Source organism: Coturnix japonica, chromosome 2, assembly GCF_054131305.1.
Source record: "Coturnix japonica strain WE chromosome 2, WE-NBRP24, whole genome shotgun sequence".
In the NCBI taxonomy this organism is placed as follows: Eukaryota; Metazoa; Chordata; class Aves; order Galliformes; family Phasianidae; genus Coturnix; species Coturnix japonica.
In genome coordinates, this window is record NC_140664.1 from 88,480,704 (window position 1) to 88,498,611 (window position 17,908).

A 17,908-nucleotide genomic window follows, 5' to 3' on the forward strand; every position below is an offset into this window, starting at 1 on the left:
TTTTGAGTCAATTATGGAAAGCCAAATACAGGCTACTTTATACCTTTTTACAATGTGTTTGCAGTCAGACAAAATGGCATGATGCATGGAGAACGCAGAGAGATTGGTGCATAATGCTATTACATAAATCAGTTTCACTTCTGATAGACGGTAGTACTGAACACAATATGTCTTGAGAATGATATGGTAGTAATATAAGTGGATTTGAGGCAAATGGTGAAGGTGATTAGGGCTATGGAAAATTTTTATAAGAGAAGACTGAGAGCTTGAGATTGTATATGCAGAAAGCAGATTGGGAGCTCCTATAATCCATCTCCTGTAAAAAGATTTAAGATTGTATCCAGCACCATCAAACAAAATAAATTCAAAACAGACAAACAAGGTAGTGATTTTTGTTGTTGTTTTGTGTACTTTTATTTATTTATTTTAACATGGAACATAATGGCATGAAAAACTTCAAGGTCACAGGAACTGAAATATAAGATGATTTGACACATCCTGGGGAGATATCTGTAATGAATATGGACTTTCTTAGAAACGTCAATAATTTTAAAAAGTTTTTTTTTAAAAAATGCCTGGGGCAAATAAATACTTTTAATATAATGATTTATTGCATCTTCTTGTGATACATCTTGGCTGTCCAGCTTTAGAAATATTGAAAAAGTGTCAGGATATTGGACCGAACGAACCACTGTTATTATTTAAAACGACAGTTTCTCTTCCTATTGCAATCTGAATGAATTTGTTAGCTTTACTCTCTGTTTCATTTGTCAAGAAACAAAATGCAGCTCTGATTTCCTTTCCTGCCTTTAGAAAGTAATTGTGATAGCCCTCTTTCGAAGATTCAAAGGGAGCAAACATTTTGAAGGATCTTTCACTCCCATTTCATGCTTATAATCTATGAGCAAATCTGGGACTATGGCAGATTTTTCATTGTATTCTGCTGCTTTGTACTTTTCTTGCATTTCAGTACTTTGATAGCTTTGATAAATGAGAGATAGTATATATTACAATTGCAGAAATACTCAGCTGGAAACACAGGATTTCATTTATTTTAAAAACACCCATCCCTTGCAAATTATTCTGCTTTCAAGTGCCTCTGTGTGTTAACTGTGGAAAATCTTACCACAATATGATGTAATTCAAAAAGCTTAATACTTCCCTAAAATTTTGCTTTAAAAGATCTTCTTTTACCAAGATTGTTTTCTCCTAGTTGCCAAATTTATAGAAAGCCAGGTTCCAAATTTCAAATGCATTTGACTGAGACATTTGAACATAGGACTGCTGTCTGAATTTTGTAGCTACTTCCCCCCCCCCCCCCAACAAAAGACTAAAATCCGAAGTCCCTTTTGTATGAGTTGTCAATGTAGTAAGACATGTCTGTGATTAGAACTGCTAATAGGCAGAATTTCTGTTCTATGAGAACATATAAGATTAAAAAATGCCACTCAGTATCATAATTAAAAGGATAAATACTGTTTTACTTTCCAGAAATAAAACTAAATTTTTACTAAGAAGTAATTGGAATCTGATTGAATCAGAAGCTATTAGGGTATGAAGAGACATTTGGTGATTATCTTGTCTGAATTCCTACTGAAAGCAGATCAACTCAGAATTGGTTACTCAGGGCTTTGTTTAGTTTGCTCTATTGATTATCATAGCTGTTAATTTTTTTCGCTATGTATCGAGTAGGTATTTCCTATGTCCTTGCTTCTGACTGTTGCTTCTTTTGCTTTTTCCGTGGGCAGAAACTCTTTTACTCAGTACCACTGCTACCTCTGGGTGCTGTCTCTGAACTCAATCTGTCCACCAGCCATACAGGAAGGTGGCTCTCATCCAAATGTCAAGCCCCCTACAGCCACCTCCAAACATGTGGGTCTCTACTTGGTATGGACGTGTGCATCGTTGTTAGTCAGTGTCTTCCTCACCACTGGTCTTCAGGGACACTGTAACCAACTGCCCCTTTGCTGCACACAGTACCACTAATCCAGTTCAAAGTGTGGTACAGAGAGCCCGGCTTTCTTGTCTTTCTCACCTTACTTGTTCTAAGGATGTTCCACAATGGAACAATTCATAGGCTGCATTCAGTCAAGGAAAAAAGGCATCCACTACTCATTCTTCATTTACTAAACTAATCTTGTCTTCATAGTTCTTATGTGGGCCAGAGATGTTTCCCATCCATGCTGCCTATCCCAGGCGACTTATTTTTTCTATCTTAGGTATGCTTTTCTGGGGTTTTCATCTGTAACTATCCCAGGGACTGAGGTTGATCAGAATGTATTCACCTTGATCCTCTTTTCTGGCTCATTTTGAAGGTAGATGTGATGTTTATCTTTTTTCAGAAATCTTTGGAAGCCCACAAGATATTCCATGTCAATGTGAAATCCTCCCGGTAACTTCTTAGGTAGGACCAAACCATAGAAGCTGAGATCTCCCATAACATGTCTACTTGACATGTTAATTAAATTCTTCCGTGGCAAAGCACGTATAATTTTTAATATAAGAAATCACAAGTTTACAATAGCACAGAATTGGAACTGTATCATTCAATTCATTCAATGGCCACTCTGTTAGAAATTCAGCATCTTTTTTTTTTTTTTTTTTTTTTTGCCTTTCCCCCTTGTTTGTCCTACAGTACTCTCTTCTGGGATTAAATTTTGAGTAAACTAGGAGAAACTGTGCAAAGCAAAGGGCAGATAATTTAGGGTTACTTGAAAGCTCTCTTAAAAGTAGTTGTTAAAATGTAACATGGAAGTACTGTCCCATTATATAGAATGCAGTAAGAGACAAATCACAGGGGATTGTAAAATATGGTATGTCTTTGAGCACTATGGTAAACAGACTGCACAGTTTTGTAACAGTGCAATTTTCTGTGTTAATAAATCTGCTTGAGACTGCTATGCTCCAGGGAGGAAAAAAGGCTCAAGGTATGTTCAGTCTGGCAAGACTGGAGGAGCTGCTAGTAGCCTGCACATACCTAAAAGACATTAGAACTTAAAATAGAGGCCAAGTGATTGGTATGTCTCACAAGTACGCACTTGAGCACAACAGTAGACACAAAGAGCAACAAAATTAAATTCTTAGAGAGTATATCAGGAAAATTTGATTGGTGAAATGCCAGTAAGCTGTGACAACACTCCCATAAGAATGTGACAGACAGTCTATTGACTGGGATTGTGAATATCACTTTAGCTAACATATGAATAAACGTATCAGTCCTTTATAAGCAGAGAAAGTAAGGGAATGCTTTTATGAGAATCTACCTTTCCAGCATCTATGTGCTGTAACACACTCCAAAGACTTCTGTTGAAATCCCTGAGGAAAAGTTATCACTGATTTCAATCATTGCAGACTGTGACCTAATAGAATAGTTAACTAATTTTACTGAGGTGGGGGGAGATTTGTCTTGCTTCACCCAGTTGGGCGCTATAGATTTGTGTAGTCTTTCTTTCCTATCAAAAAGCTATTGTGTTTTATATTTGAAAATACAATCATGTAATTTGATTTTCTTCAGGTTTTATTTTTTATTTATTAATTTCTGTGTTGCAGATATTTCGCTTATGGAGACCTCACGTATGTGTGGAACTAATCTCATTCTTGCACAAATTGTTGCCCTTCTGCTGAAGAGGTTTCACCACATTAGGCGAGACTGGAGAGGAAGTCTGTCAAATGTACTTCTGCCAGTCCTTTTTGTTGCACTGGCAATGGCCTTGTTTAGTGTGAAGCCTCTGGCTATCGATTATCCTTCTCTCAAGCTGACACCAGGACTTTACAAGAATGCAGAATCCTTCTTTAGGTAAAGAATTCATTGATCATCATCAATATCCAGGCTTCTGGGACCTTTATCCTTGAGTTCCCATATTTTTGTAGGCACTGTACATTGCTGGAGGAAAGACAAAGATTTTGGAGCAGTTTGCGTTCAATACAGATCATGACCACATACATGTAAATGTTTAAGTGCATTTTAAAAAACCTTTGCATGCTTCAGCATATTTAATTGATTAGATCAGTATTTTTCTGAATAAGGTCTCAGCTTAGGCAGTACCATGCAGTACTAAGGAACTTTGTGCCCTTCTAGCTGAACCTCTACTTTTTGTACTTTTAGCTTTGAAACCACCTGGAGTATTATTTATCTTCAGTAAATCAAATAGATAGTTTTATCTATTGACAAATATCCAGATATATTTATGAAGATAATAATATGATGTTTGAATTTTTAAATGAAACACAAAACACTTAAGACACGTCTGTAATGAGAAGAATGGCTGTGAGGAGAATTTTAGATTTGTTTAGGGGTAATTGCCTTGAATTTTTTTTGCAAGTTCAGATGTAGTTTGTTTTTTTTTTTCTTGTTTTGTATGTTTCCCATGCATATATTAGTTCTTTAATTTTGTTGAAAACGTGTAGAACTGTGAGTCTGAAAGTTAATAGAATTAGACAATTGAACATGTTTGTGTTTCTTTCCTCCATCCACTCCTTTTCCCTTTGGCCTGTTTTGAACAGCACTGAAGATGATAATCTAGGAAACCTTTCTCAGATTCTACTGAGATATTTCTTTGACGGGGACTTCACATGCATGCATTCAATGCAAGGGTAACTGAATAACATATCTACTTTAAAATATTCTATACTGATTTAACACTTGCTGCTAACTTGAAATGGAGATGCTGATAGTAGTAAGGAAATCAATAAATCTAGCATAATTATATTTTCTGTGAAATTTTAACAGTAAAAATTAATTAGCCTTAAGTTGGATCTAGGAAAAAAAAATTCTGATTTCATAGACATAAACAAAAGAGAAAGTAGAAGCATAGATAAAAACAAAAGTTGTAAAGAAGAAGAGAATTAATATATATATATATATAATATATATATATAAAGGGAATTAATATATATATATATATATATATATATATATATATATATATATATATATTTGGTAATGTGAACTGTCTTAATCTTCTCTCAGCAGCCATAGAATAGCATAGCTCAGAACAGACCTTAAAGATCGTCTACTTCCAACTCCCTGCCATAGGGAGGGCTGCCACGCACCAGTTCAGGCTGCCGGGGTTTATATCTAATCTGGCCTTGAATACCTCCGGGGATGGGGCACACACAGCTTCTCTTGGCAGCTTGTGCTAATGCCTTGCTACACTCTGAGTAAAGAATTTCCTAACATCTAACCTAAATCTCTGCTCTTTCAGTTTAAAGCAATTGCCCCTTTATCTGTTGCTCAGACTCTGTAAACAGTTGGTCTTAGCTGTTAGCTTCCCTCAGTACCAGAGGGTTGGAGAGGTCTCTCTGGAGCTTTCTCTTCTCCAAGATCTCAGCTTGGATGTCCATCTCTCTCAGTCTTTCTTCATTGTGCTGCAGCCCTCTGAATGTGAGGCTAAAGTAAAATCTGCTTTGACTAAGGAGGTAGTATCCAGATAGAATATGTGTAAATAAGTTTAATTGTTAAAGGTCTAATTCAAATCGCTTAGATGTCAGTGACAGATTTGTCATTAATTTCAGTAGGATTTTGATTGAGTCTAATGTCTTGTATGAATGAGGGTTAGACAATAATTATGAGGGTGTTTGTTAGAGTTCCAGATATCCAAAGTTAGTAATGCAGACTATGGCAACTATTCTTTACTTACCTTACTGATGCAAACACAAAGCATGCACATCCTTTGTTGCTTTACTTAGATAAATATATTTTGTGAATCCACTTTGACTCAAATAAACAAAAAACTTGATATATCTTCAGATTTAGCTGCTACTGTGATAAAATACTACGAAGGGTCTCAAGATTCCAGATGTACTTGTTACTTTGTGGATTTCTTCTACAATATATTTCTTTCTCCTGATGGTTGTTTATATAATTATATTTATTCCCATTAGAAAAAGTAATTCATGTTGGCAGATGGAATCACAGACACTCCTGAATTCATGTGGGTGCATGTCTGCAAAGGAGGTATGTATATCTCTGTGTATGTATTTATGTAAAAGCTTCTTATGTGTTATATGCAGTACCTGAACTATTCTTTTTGAAGGGACGGGGGTATAGCTGAGGAGGTAAATGCTTAGAACAGTGACCTTTTTTTTCTGATCATATATTGCTTTATCTCAACTAACATTTGGGTTATGTATTCTGAGGTATTCAGAGAAAAAGCCTGCACAGTTTTGTTACATATCTAAGTGTGCTTTTTGTGTATAGTAGAAGTGGCTTTAGGTTGACCTGAAATAGCAGGAATCAAAGATAGGAGAACTCATCAGATGTAACTTGGCTTCAAGCATGACATAGGACTTTTCTTACAAAACAGTCATGCAAAATAAAGTTAAAACATTACACTTGATTACCAGAAAAACGACTTACTCTAAAATGGAAAGGGCAGGTGTTTCTAGCTGTTAGAAGCTACCAGAGAATCTGTGTTTGACTAAATTTTAATGTTAGAGTTTAGTTTTGTTTTGAACTATGTATGTGAAAATAAAATAGCTTTTCAGGGAAGAATTTTGAAAAAGTTAATTATTTTCTTACCTTTCTGACTAGTGACTTTTCCATTTGAATTGTTCTTACATTGAGTAATAAAGTTGGGTGTGAAATTGTATGAACTAAGTCATTTGCCTTGGTGGGACCATTTCATCAATTATTTGTATGCTTATGATGGAGATAAATTTATTGGAGTGAGAGTTGTATCCGAGATTCATTTAATTTTGGGAAAACTGGAAGGGGGAACTAATTTTTGACTTTATTGTTCAAGGAGCACCTTTTCCTCTAATACTGTAAAATGATACATAGACTAAAACAAGCTTAAATAAAAAGTTAATGGGGACTCAATGGCAGGGATAGACCCAGTAACTGTTGAACTTCAAAAGCAATTTGTCAGTGGAGGCAGAAATTTTATCTGTGAGCTGTGGAAAGCTGCATTATCTGAGACTGATTTATAACCTGTAGGGTCAAGTGTCAAATAAGCATGGCAAATTTTCAGATTTTATGCATTATGTACCTTATGAAGTTTCCCAGGTATCACATCATAATAACTGTCTTCTTGAGAGAATATCCAACTGAATTGCTAGAAAACTCCTTTCTTTTCTTCCCCTACTACTCTTTCACAGTGCATGAATCTGAATTCATCCTATATTCTGCCTTTTGTGTTTATTTTCCAGCACAAAAGTGAATAGAAGTCTTTTTGCCTTTTTCATTGCTGTAATTCTGTTGAAATTTATATTTAAGTTTCAATGTTTTCAAAACAAAACTGACTGACAGGGTTACAAGAGAAATCAAAGGTGGTACTCATTATGTAGATGACATTTACAATTATTTGAGATACCTTATAAAAGTGAAACCATACATAATTTACTGAAAAGTTATCAAAGCTAAGAAAAAGTTAAATTCAGTTGACAAGCAATGTTGCAAAAACTGCATACAAATTTGGAAAAAAAAAGAAGGCTAAATTTAGTAACACTGTTTTTTTAAATTATTTTTAAAGGCCCTTTCACTTATTTTCTGTATACTGTTTTCCAGATGTGTCCAAGTTTCAATACCTCTGTTCCCTATATGAAAAATAAAAGAGGACATATTTTATATGATCTCTCAGGGTTGATCATGGAAGAATATTTAGTGAGATCTTCCAACAAAGCAAGGTAACCTAATTGTAAAACGACTAAGCAGCTCATTCCTTGTGAATTAAAAAAAAACACAATAATATTCCTTCCTGATCCAAAGCACGGGTCTATGTAAAGGGGCAGTCTGTTGTTTTTTGTTAAGGTCAGTATCCTTATATAAACGTAACCTGGAACCCCCTTTATGGAAGTTTCACAGAGCTTCCCCCAGAAGTTGTCAATTGTTCTTTCCACACAGTAATTACAGTTGAAAAATAACACATTAATTTAGATATTACCACTTCATCATTGCAAATAAATAAATAGTTAAAAATAAAATTAAAAATAAATAACTAAAAGGACTGCTAAGGAGGATGGAGTTTTTGGTGGGTAACCTGCTATCACCTTATTGTGTGTTACCAGATATGGTGGGTGGTCTTTTGGTAGGAAGAAAGCTTCTGAATATCGAGAACAAAAATGGAATAACATCAAATCTAAGCCTCTGGTTAAGGTAAGGATTGCACATGTGCACACATGTATACATTTCTTACTTCTTGAGGGTCCAGACTTCATTGCCCTTGGCAAATAATAAATCACTGTATAAAATCTTTGCATTTATAAACTGGAGGAAAAGCTGTCTATTATGATCTGATTTTCTGTCTGTAATTCTTGAAAATTTTCCGTGTTCTGAAAAGCAGGTTTAAATGAGTCAAATGATAAGCCTTCTGTTGTTTATCCTGTGAACCTATTTTAGAGTCTAACTGAGCTCATCTTTAAAACTATTTTTTTTTATTTTTTTTTTTAGGTAGAAAGTGCAAATATCATCTTATATTCATTTGTACTTTACAAAGTCAATGTCTGTCTGTACCCTTCTTTATTTTTAGCTCAAAGGTTGCTTTACAAGGCATTTCTTGTGATAAAACTCTGACTTACACAGGAGGAAAGTGGTAGATGTCGCTGTGTGGCAATCAACATCACTTTGTGGACAATTTTACATTTGAAAGCAATTCTTTGGAGCTGTTTGCTGTTTTCATCTTGGGAATGTTTTGCAAAGTTCTTTTGAGGACCAATGTAAGGACTCAAATGTAAGAGCAGTGAGGAGAAGAGCAGTTTTGGAGGAGTATGTGAAGAATCTCAGTAACCTTGTTTTATGCAAGCAGAAGATTTCTTATTAGAGGAAGCTGTGAAACTTGACCTTCTGGTTTCAAATTGGAGTATGAGTGAAAGATCTTTCTGTCTTGAAAATATTTTGTGTTGTATTGGCAGCAGATGTAATTTTCTCTTACAAATGAAGGAGAAAAACAGAAGTGTAATTAAACTCTATCTCAAGTTCCTTTTTGGTGCAAAGTGCAGTTAAAACAGTATGTAAATATTTTCCAACCCTTACCAACATAATTTCACTTTTAGTATTGCAAATTGGTGTCTGACTGCAATGTCATTTTTCTTTGTACTTCTGTTTGAAAATATCAACTGCCTTGTACATATTTCCATTTAGGTCATTTGTAATCTCCTTTACCTCCAGATTTCTTATAGCTTTGAACTTCACTTCCATAAATCCGTAATTAGTAAATTGAAGTCCTATAGGACTGCAGTAAGATGTGTTCTTCCAACTCCTGTTTTCATCCTCTGTGTCTTTATACCTTTACAACTATTGTTTTGATATGCAAGCATTGTGTATTTTGTCAGGGTCCTTTATTTATTTATTTAATGTGTTATTCATATATCTCCACCTGGCATTGACAAAAGGATAAATTATAATTCTATGTTTGTGAGTAAGCTTCATATTTCAGAGCCAAAGAAAATATTGGAGTGGATTCATAAAGGGCACTGTGTTATCTAAAATACCTCCTGGAAGTGGTTTTCAACTGATGCAGTGTCAAATTATTGCATTAACCTTTCAATAATTAATGACCAGACTTTTACTTTGACCTTTCAGGCTTGTTCATGAGACAGTGAATGTAGCATTTACACAGTTTCATATGAAGTAAAATGAGAAATTTGCATTTGAAGAGACTTACTGTTCGATTCACTTCATTTTAGAAAATGTTGGAATCTGTGTTATTCCCTGATCCATTAGTCAGCTTATTTTTCCAGTTCAAATTAAAAATATTTATTCAATTTCTGAAATAGTCTATACCAACAGTGAATGTGTATGTGTTCAGATACAGTGTGGAAAAACAACATGGTGACCTGCAAACAGTCTAGGAGACTCCTGGAGTCCATTGATGACAACTTTCTGGTTCTGGTATTTGTACAGATAAATCAGAAGTAAAGCATTGCTTGTTCTGTTGCTCAGCAATGCAGAAGAAATCATAAAAGAGATTAAAATGAGAGGCAGCCTGGGCTGCACTAACCATGCCCTGGTTGAGTTCATGATCTTGACGAATGTGATCCTGGCAGAAAGTAGAATCAGGACCCTGAATTTGAGGAAGATGAACACTTAGGATTCTTAAGTAATCTCTGGGATCCCCAGAGAAATGGACCTTAGGGGCAAAGGAACTGAAGAGAGCTGTCTGCAATTTAATGATGCCTTTCTGAGGGCAAAAGAGCTCTCCATTCCCAGAAAAAGAAATCAGGCAGATGAGATGGGAAAATAGCATGACTGGGCAAAGATGTGTTGGTGTCTGCTAAGGGGAGAAAAAGGAAAAATATAAGCAGTGGAAGTAGGGATGGGTGGCCTGAGAAGAATACGCTGTCTGAATTTGCAGGGATGCAGTCAGAAAAGCCATGGTGCAGATGGAATTGAACTTGGTGAGGGATATATAAAACAACTGGAAGGGTTTATTTATAAACATTGCTCAGAACTGTTAGGCAAAGGTTAGTGGACCCCCTTAGACATGGAGAAGGCTGAGGTACTTAGTGAGTTCTTCAGTCTTCATCACCAGTGAGAGCTTCTAATGCCTCTCATGTCCCTGCACTTCTAAGTGGGAGCTGGGGGAGTAAAATCAATGTAAGAGTGGAGCAAGTTTGAGACCACCTCATCAGTCTGAATGTGTACAAGTCTGTGGGACTGGATGACATGCATCCTAGAGTTCTGAAGGAAATGGTTGATATGATTGACAAGCAGCTCTCCATCATATTTGAAAAAATCATGGCTGTCAGGTGAAGTCTCCAGTGTCTAGAAAAAGGGAAACATCACTCTCACATACAATAGAAGGGAGAAAGGAAGATCCAGGCAACTACAGGTTGATGAGCCTCACATCTGTGCCTATGAAGATCATGGAGTAGATACTTCTGGAAGAGATGTTAAGGCACATGTGAGGTGAGGCAGTGATCCAAGACAGCCAAAACTGCTTCACCAAGGGCAGATCTTTCCTCACCAATGTGATGACCTTCTATGATGGAGTGACTACATAGGTGGACAAAGGAAGTGTGACTGATGTTGTCTACATGGACTTACGCAAGGCCTTTAACTCTGTGATTTTTGAGGCTGGAACTAGATGATATTTAAGGTCCCCTCAAATCTGAGAAAGAAAAGAATCTGTCTAATATATGCCAGGCTTGACTGGTTAAAGCCATTGACTATGGACATTCACTGATGAAGATGATGTTATATGGCAAAAGCATTACTCTGCTTCAAATGTTATTTCCCATTCCCCCACCCCCCCTCAGTGACTTTTCCAGATTTCTTGACCACATATTTGTTTCTTTTGGTAATTGTGAGCAAAAATACTCTAGGATGCTTATATAGTTGCTGTTATTTGTAACAATTCTAAATAGGAAAAATAAATTTTAAGTAGTCTGGTCAGGCAATCTGTGGTCTTTAGTGACATTCTGAAGTGTTCTGTATGAAAGGCTGGAATTTGAGGCTTTATTATACAGCAATAATATAAATGTCTAGAGGAAGATACATCTCTCCTGTTTAATGCTCATTCTCTGTCAGTCCTCATTCTTTTCCCTTTATAAAGCGTAGGTTAATCCAAACATTGTTCTAACATAATTCTAGAATATTAATTGTGGATAAAAATGATGTGGAGTAATGGGAAAGATATTTTTACAAGACTTAGTTTTAATTTAGAGATGGGCAATGTTTTTCCTTGAGAACAAATTTTTTATCAGTCATAGATTGATGATGAAATGATAAGAAATCAAATTTAATAATCTTAATCTATGTATTTTTCTAATACTAATCTCTTTCCTGCCATTTGTAAATAATCACCTGTGAAGCATGCAGGAAATATGAAATATATTTCAGTTGAAAATAATATATTTTCTTTTTTATATTTTAGCTTTGTAATCAATATAGAAAAAAAATCAAAATAATTTTGACAAAAGGAGCTTAAATATATATTATGATGAAGAGAGCAACCTCAGTTGCTCTTTCTTTCACTTATGGCAGTACTATAAGTAATAAAAGAACCATCTTTAATTTGGTTATTTTCTGGTTGTTTGATTCAGCTGTCTAAAATACTTTAAATGCAGAATTCCAATTACTGTGTGGAATATTGAAATGTATGGTTATACACAATGCTGTATTGTGGATTTATTTTACTTTATTTATTTATTTATTTTCATTTGAATATTGGTCACATTATTATATTTCTGAGGCATTCTGTGAATAGTTGAGACTTTCCCTGCTTCAATTAAATGAGAATGTGTCATCAGGGTTTTGCTTTATTGTTTTCTTAATTGCCTTTTATTCAATATGATGAACAAAATTGGATTGGATTTTCATTGTGCGTTTATAACTTTCTATTCTGCACAAATCCTTTTAAACAAGATACAATGAGAAATTGGTCTGTGGAAAAGACTGGCTACCTTTGAACATTTGTTTCTTTGTGTGGTGCCTATCTGTACAGGAGATCCAGCGGTGGAAGAATTTGCACTTTTTTCAGGATATGGGTTTTATTTCAGTTTATCTCCTTAAGGAGCTCTCTTGCTGATTAAAGAATGGGAAGCCTAGTCTGTGTAGTAATTTGTGGGCATTGACCTGAAGGAAAGCAAAGGGGTTGCATACATGTTTATAAAAGAGGATTTTTTTTATTTTTTTTTTCCTTAAAGGTGGAAACTTAGGATGCTGATGAGATTTGAGGTAACTGTGAAGACCACATCATGAACAGAGTAGAAAATGTGAAAGCTACTATAAGCAGGAGTAGTTATACTTGTCCACAGTTGCACATTTGTCTTATAATACTGAATGGAGATGATGGCAAAGAAGATTTACGGATGAGAGACACAAAATAATTGATGGTGAAACTCAGATTAGAGTTTGACAGCATGGTATGGGGTAGGGAGAGAAGTAAAAGGGAGGATTAGAGTGTTTCAGACCTTGACTCTCAACAGAATACAGTGGGGAGATCCAATCAAGTAGATACTGAGGAAAGTAAATTCAGAAAGAAATATTAGGAGAGGGAAACAGAAATGAAGAGTAGATAGCCCACACTAGGAAGCATGGAGAAGAACATGACAGAAAAGCCAAGGTCTGGATCTTAGTGTCCAAGTAAGAATTGTTGCTGAATTCTAAAAGGAAAAAGCAGACTATTATCTGCAACTAAATTGGGAAAAAAAGAAAAAAAAAAAAAAAAAGTAGAAAAAAAAATATGTGGAAGAAGACTAGGTGAAAACACCATCTGATTGATGAAAAAGTATTATTCGTGGAAGTTTCCAAGGCAAAACTGTAATTTCAGAATGGGTTCAGGAAAAATGAAATCTTGGAAGATCAAGTTAGGACAAGAGAGACCATTGTTTAAAAAAAACCATGTACTTTGACATAAAGCTCATAGTCTAGAGACAAAGTGAGAATTGCCCAGTGCCAACCCAAGATGATCAAAATGCTTATTAGCAAATAGTTGATAGCAAACAAGAAAAGGATAAGAATTTTGTCAACTGCATAAGCGAAAAAGGGAGATGAAAGCTTGCTATGCAGTGAGGAGTGGACAGTAATTGAAGATGATTTTAAATGTGTTCTTGTTTTCTCTGACCTAGTTTCTGGTATAATATAGGGTTAAAGGCATTTTGATTAACAATTAAGGAGGAATAGAAATGAAATTGATTTCCAAAGGAAAAGGAAAACTGAAAGCACTGTATACTCAGTTTTGTGACATAATTAGTCCATCAGCATTGATTCTTTCTCATGGAATCCTAGGAAAGTATGCATTTTGAGTATATTTATCAAGTTGGAGCAGTTCTGTCTGATTTAAAGATAAAGTGTATGTTACATGAGAAATGTTTCCCTGTGGTCCTCAGACTTGCTTTGACTGCTTTAAAGCTGACTGTATTTACTTTTCCTCCTCACTCAGGAAACCGAGTATAATTGCTCGTTAAAGGTGCCATGTTAACTTTGTCCTTCTGGCATAGTTTTCATGCTTAATGTGTAAGCAGTGCATCCTTGTTTCTTTCTTTCCCAACTTTATTGGTCATGGTCTGTTTTTGGACTTTTTATGCCCTATGTCAATTGCAGGTATTACTTTGATAAGTCTTTTTGGAATGTCAATAATTAACGTGCTACACTTATAACACTATTTTTCCTCATCTTTTGTGTTTCTGCTTAAATTAGAAAATACTGCTTTTGCATTGCATTCCTGTGTTATTTGTTCAACCAAATGTTTGTAAAGCAAAAAAAAAAAAAGTGTTTCATTCAACCAGAGAATCTCAGTTAGGTTTGTAACTCCAACAATCGAAAACAACCTGCTGCACTTTTTTTAAAGGCTATTACAAATAAAACCATTCTGTTCTGCCTAGGCCATCTTCTTCTGTAAACAAGAAGTGACTTAAAGGGAGAATTCATCTTCATTATCTTTATGTAATTCTTTAAATTAGGGGAGTTTTCAGATCAGTTTTCAGACTCCATTTTTGATTCAAAATTTCCATTCTCTCTTTCAGGTGTGGTATAACCAGAAAGGTTTCCATTCACTGCCATCCTACCTAAATGAACTAAATAACTTCATTCTGTGGCTGAATTTGCCCCCGACTGTGGATTGGAGACAGTATGGTAATATTCCTTTAATTGTCTATTAATATCTGTTGTGGCTGTATGATTTTTGTTGTCAGTATTCCACATCATAACATCATGTAGCGCACTGGTAGTTAAAGAGTTAACACTGCAGTTCCATGGATTGTCAATTATTCCAGTACCTGGTTCTCAGAAATGAAAGAGCGAACTACAGATCTCAGAAGACTTCACTGTTCTGTTCCTGTTTTCCATTCAGAGGGAAAGACAAAATTGTTTGGAGGTCATGACACTATCCCCTTCTTTTTCTACTCATCTCTGGGGAGTGTGTTCCTTAGCTGTCTCGCATTCAGCATTAGAATAAGGCCTTCAGTTTTGGACACTCTCTCATTTTATTTATTAGCTTCAGTTCCAACTATGTTGTATTATATTGTGTTATCTCACATTCAAATTTCATATCTAGTAAATTAGTATCCTCTGTTAGCTCATTGCCACTGTTATTTTTTTTTAGGCCCATCTATCTACCTTTTACCTTTTTCTCCCTTCCCCGTCTCATGGGGCTTGGATCTGTTGGTCTTGCTACTCCATTAGTCATGGAATGAGGCTGAACTATTGACAGCATCTTTTGAAAAAATAATTTTTAAATAAAATAATTTTCAGTATGAAGGTTTGTTATGATATCAAGTCAGAGTGACAGGCTATATAGGATAATTTGGAAATGAAATAGCATGTTTATCTGTGTGAAGAATGTTATGTGCAAGAAGGTAACATTTGAATTATACTGTCTCATCCATACATGTTTTTTATGAAGGATATTCCTATGGACTAAGTGTAAATTGGCTTGCTGTGATAGGGATGCTTTTTCTCTGAGAAGATGGGGCTTGCTTAAACAGGATATTTAATGTACAAGAATATGAATTTATTACTTATTTATTACTTTACTCCTTAAGTAAATACTTAGAGTAAACCCAGTATATCCACTAAATTCACATAATTCTTGTATTCTTGAATTGCACAGAGCTAGTTAAAAAACAGATTTTACAGATTTTACAGTTTGAGACTTGTTTGGCAGTGACTTCAGACAGAGAATCAGCTGTAAGCATAGTGAATTCTTAGTATGTTGAAATCTGAGTTTGGTAGTTAGGGCTAAATACTGTTCATTCTGGTTCCTTTCATTCTTGAGGTTCTGCTAAACAGGAATTAATTTGAAAAATAGCTTATAAGCACTTTTTAAGTGTAAAATGTGAAATAATGCTCAGAGCTTCCATTACATTCTTTTCATCAGTATATTTTACAGTGAAAAAATTCCTAAAGCATCTTTCTTCTCCTTCTTACTGACTTTTCCTGGAGAATAATTTTTTATATATGGCATTCACATTGATGTCTGTATTTCCTTTTTCATATGAAAACAAAAGAATTTTAATATTTTACTTTCAATTTGAAGTCTTTCAAGTTGGGTTTCTGTTCTTTTTAAGCACAGTAGAAAAGACAGAGAGGTTGTACCTCAACCAGATTTTTGTCTTGCTTTGATCTTATGTGCCTTCATGTTTATAATAAAGAAGAGGAAAATTAATGAAAAAGAAAGGGAATTTTGGATGATATAAAATAGAAATTCATTAAGAAATGTTTTCAAAAGGACAGGTGGACAAAAAAAAATTAGCTTTAAAGATGGCTGGAGTTTTATTTTTTTCTGAACGGATTATGAGGTAAAAAAAAAAAAGGCTAATACATTTCTGAAAAAAGTTTAGATTTAAGTGAAATCAAGTATTTTAATGAGAACTTTTAATAAAAGATAATTTTTAATCAAGTTATCCTGCACTTTATAAATAGTGTTGATACTGACTTGTTTTCTGTAGCAGTACACATCCCATTCGGTAGCTTAAACATTTAAGTACCCTTTTGTATCTGTGGTGATTTAGGAATTTACCATCTGGATTACAATTGAAGTATATCATAGTTATCCTAAGGATTGTGATAGTGCTGCATTGGGCTTTGTTGCATGACACAAAAATGTGATAATATAGTTCCTGAAGCATTGGACTGCCAGCAGATTGTATGAAGATCAAGAACATTTCCTATACCTTTCTCATTGAAATGGTTATATTTAATTATATGTAAATTGGTTATCAAAGGCTATATATCATATTTTTAGACTGAGATCTACACAGATTTTTTTCCTCTCTTGAAAAATCTTTTATATACAAGGTTTATTCCTACAATATTGTTAAAAACTTCTCTGAAGAAGCTTGTTAGGATGCTGCAGATGTGTAGCTTTATAATACTGACTTGCATTGGTGACATATTTTTCATAGAGTATTTTCTTCTTGTCAACAGAACCAGTGCTTACTTATAAGTGACATAAAAATTATTTGATCCTTGAAAAGAGAGTTTGAGGACACAGTCTTTCTTTCATTCAATGAAAAACATTTTGCTTTGCTGCAAGAATTACTTCAATAGGGTTGAATATTACAGTGCATGCAGGGAGCAGAAACTGTTATGATACTGAAACAACCCTGAAAGAGGTCAACAGCTTATTTTAAAAGCTCTTTTAAGTACTGAAAACCACTCCACTTAGCATTTATTTCCTGAGTATGAACTTAATCTAAGATTTTCCAAGTCTCCTGGGGGGAGGGAAGTCATCACAGATAGTTTGAGCAGTTCTGCCTGCTTTAATTACAGGGAACTTGCAGCCTAGTAATTTACATAAGAGAGCAGAACTGATCCCAGTCTGTGATAGATGTTAGTGATAAGAAGATTTCCTTCAGGCATGAAGAACACAGGCTTGGGAGAGTCAGGGATTTTGTATGAGAATTTGCAGGAAGAAACTGTATCCAAATGTTGTGATTTATTGTAACTAATGGATTAGATGTCTGTTTTGGAGTAGCAATTTTGAAATCATTCTTGTAAGAAAATGTCTCGTGTTCTGTACCACGTGGATAGCTATATCTAACTTTGGAACCATAGAATCCCTAGAGTGGAAGGGACCTTTAAAAGTCATCTAGTCCACCTCCCTTGTGATGAACAGGGAGAGTCATCCACAGCTTAATCAGGTTGCCCAGGGCTTGATCCAATCTCACCTTGAAAGTCTCCAGGGATGAGGCATCTACCACATCTCTGACCAGACCAACCTGTTCCAGTTCCTCACCACCCTCACTGTAAAAGACTTTTTTATTGTATCTAATCTAAATCTTCAATTTTAAGCTTGAAGCCATTTCCCCTTGTTCTATCACAATAGACTCTGCTGAAGAATCTGTCCTTTCCTTTCCAATAGGTCCATCTTACATATCAGGTCATCTCAAATCCTTCTCTTCTCCAGGGTGAACAATCCCAGCTCTCTCAGCATGTCCCCATAGGAGAGGTGTATTCCATCCCTTGGATGGTCCTTCTCTGGTTGTGCAGAGCAGGTCTGTGTCTGTCCTGTACTGAGGAATCCCC

At 35.2% G+C, this 17,908-nt stretch overlaps 1 protein-coding gene across 1 annotated transcript in view; it reads left to right on the forward strand.

Moving 5' to 3' along the window:
• ABCA13 (ATP binding cassette subfamily A member 13) overlaps window positions 1-17,908 on the forward strand; it is a 165,063-nt gene that overhangs the window by 91,461 nt on the left and 55,694 nt on the right. Inside the window, exons 42-47 of the mRNA XM_085537944.1 lie at window positions 3,550-3,796; window positions 4,504-4,593; window positions 5,884-5,956; window positions 7,508-7,626; window positions 8,008-8,095; window positions 14,407-14,515. Of these exons, the coding sequence (XP_085394070.1) occupies window positions 3,550-3,796; window positions 4,504-4,593; window positions 5,884-5,956; window positions 7,508-7,626; window positions 8,008-8,095; window positions 14,407-14,515 (726 nt within the window). The remainder of the gene's footprint in view (window positions 1-3,549; window positions 3,797-4,503; window positions 4,594-5,883; window positions 5,957-7,507; window positions 7,627-8,007; window positions 8,096-14,406; window positions 14,516-17,908) is intronic.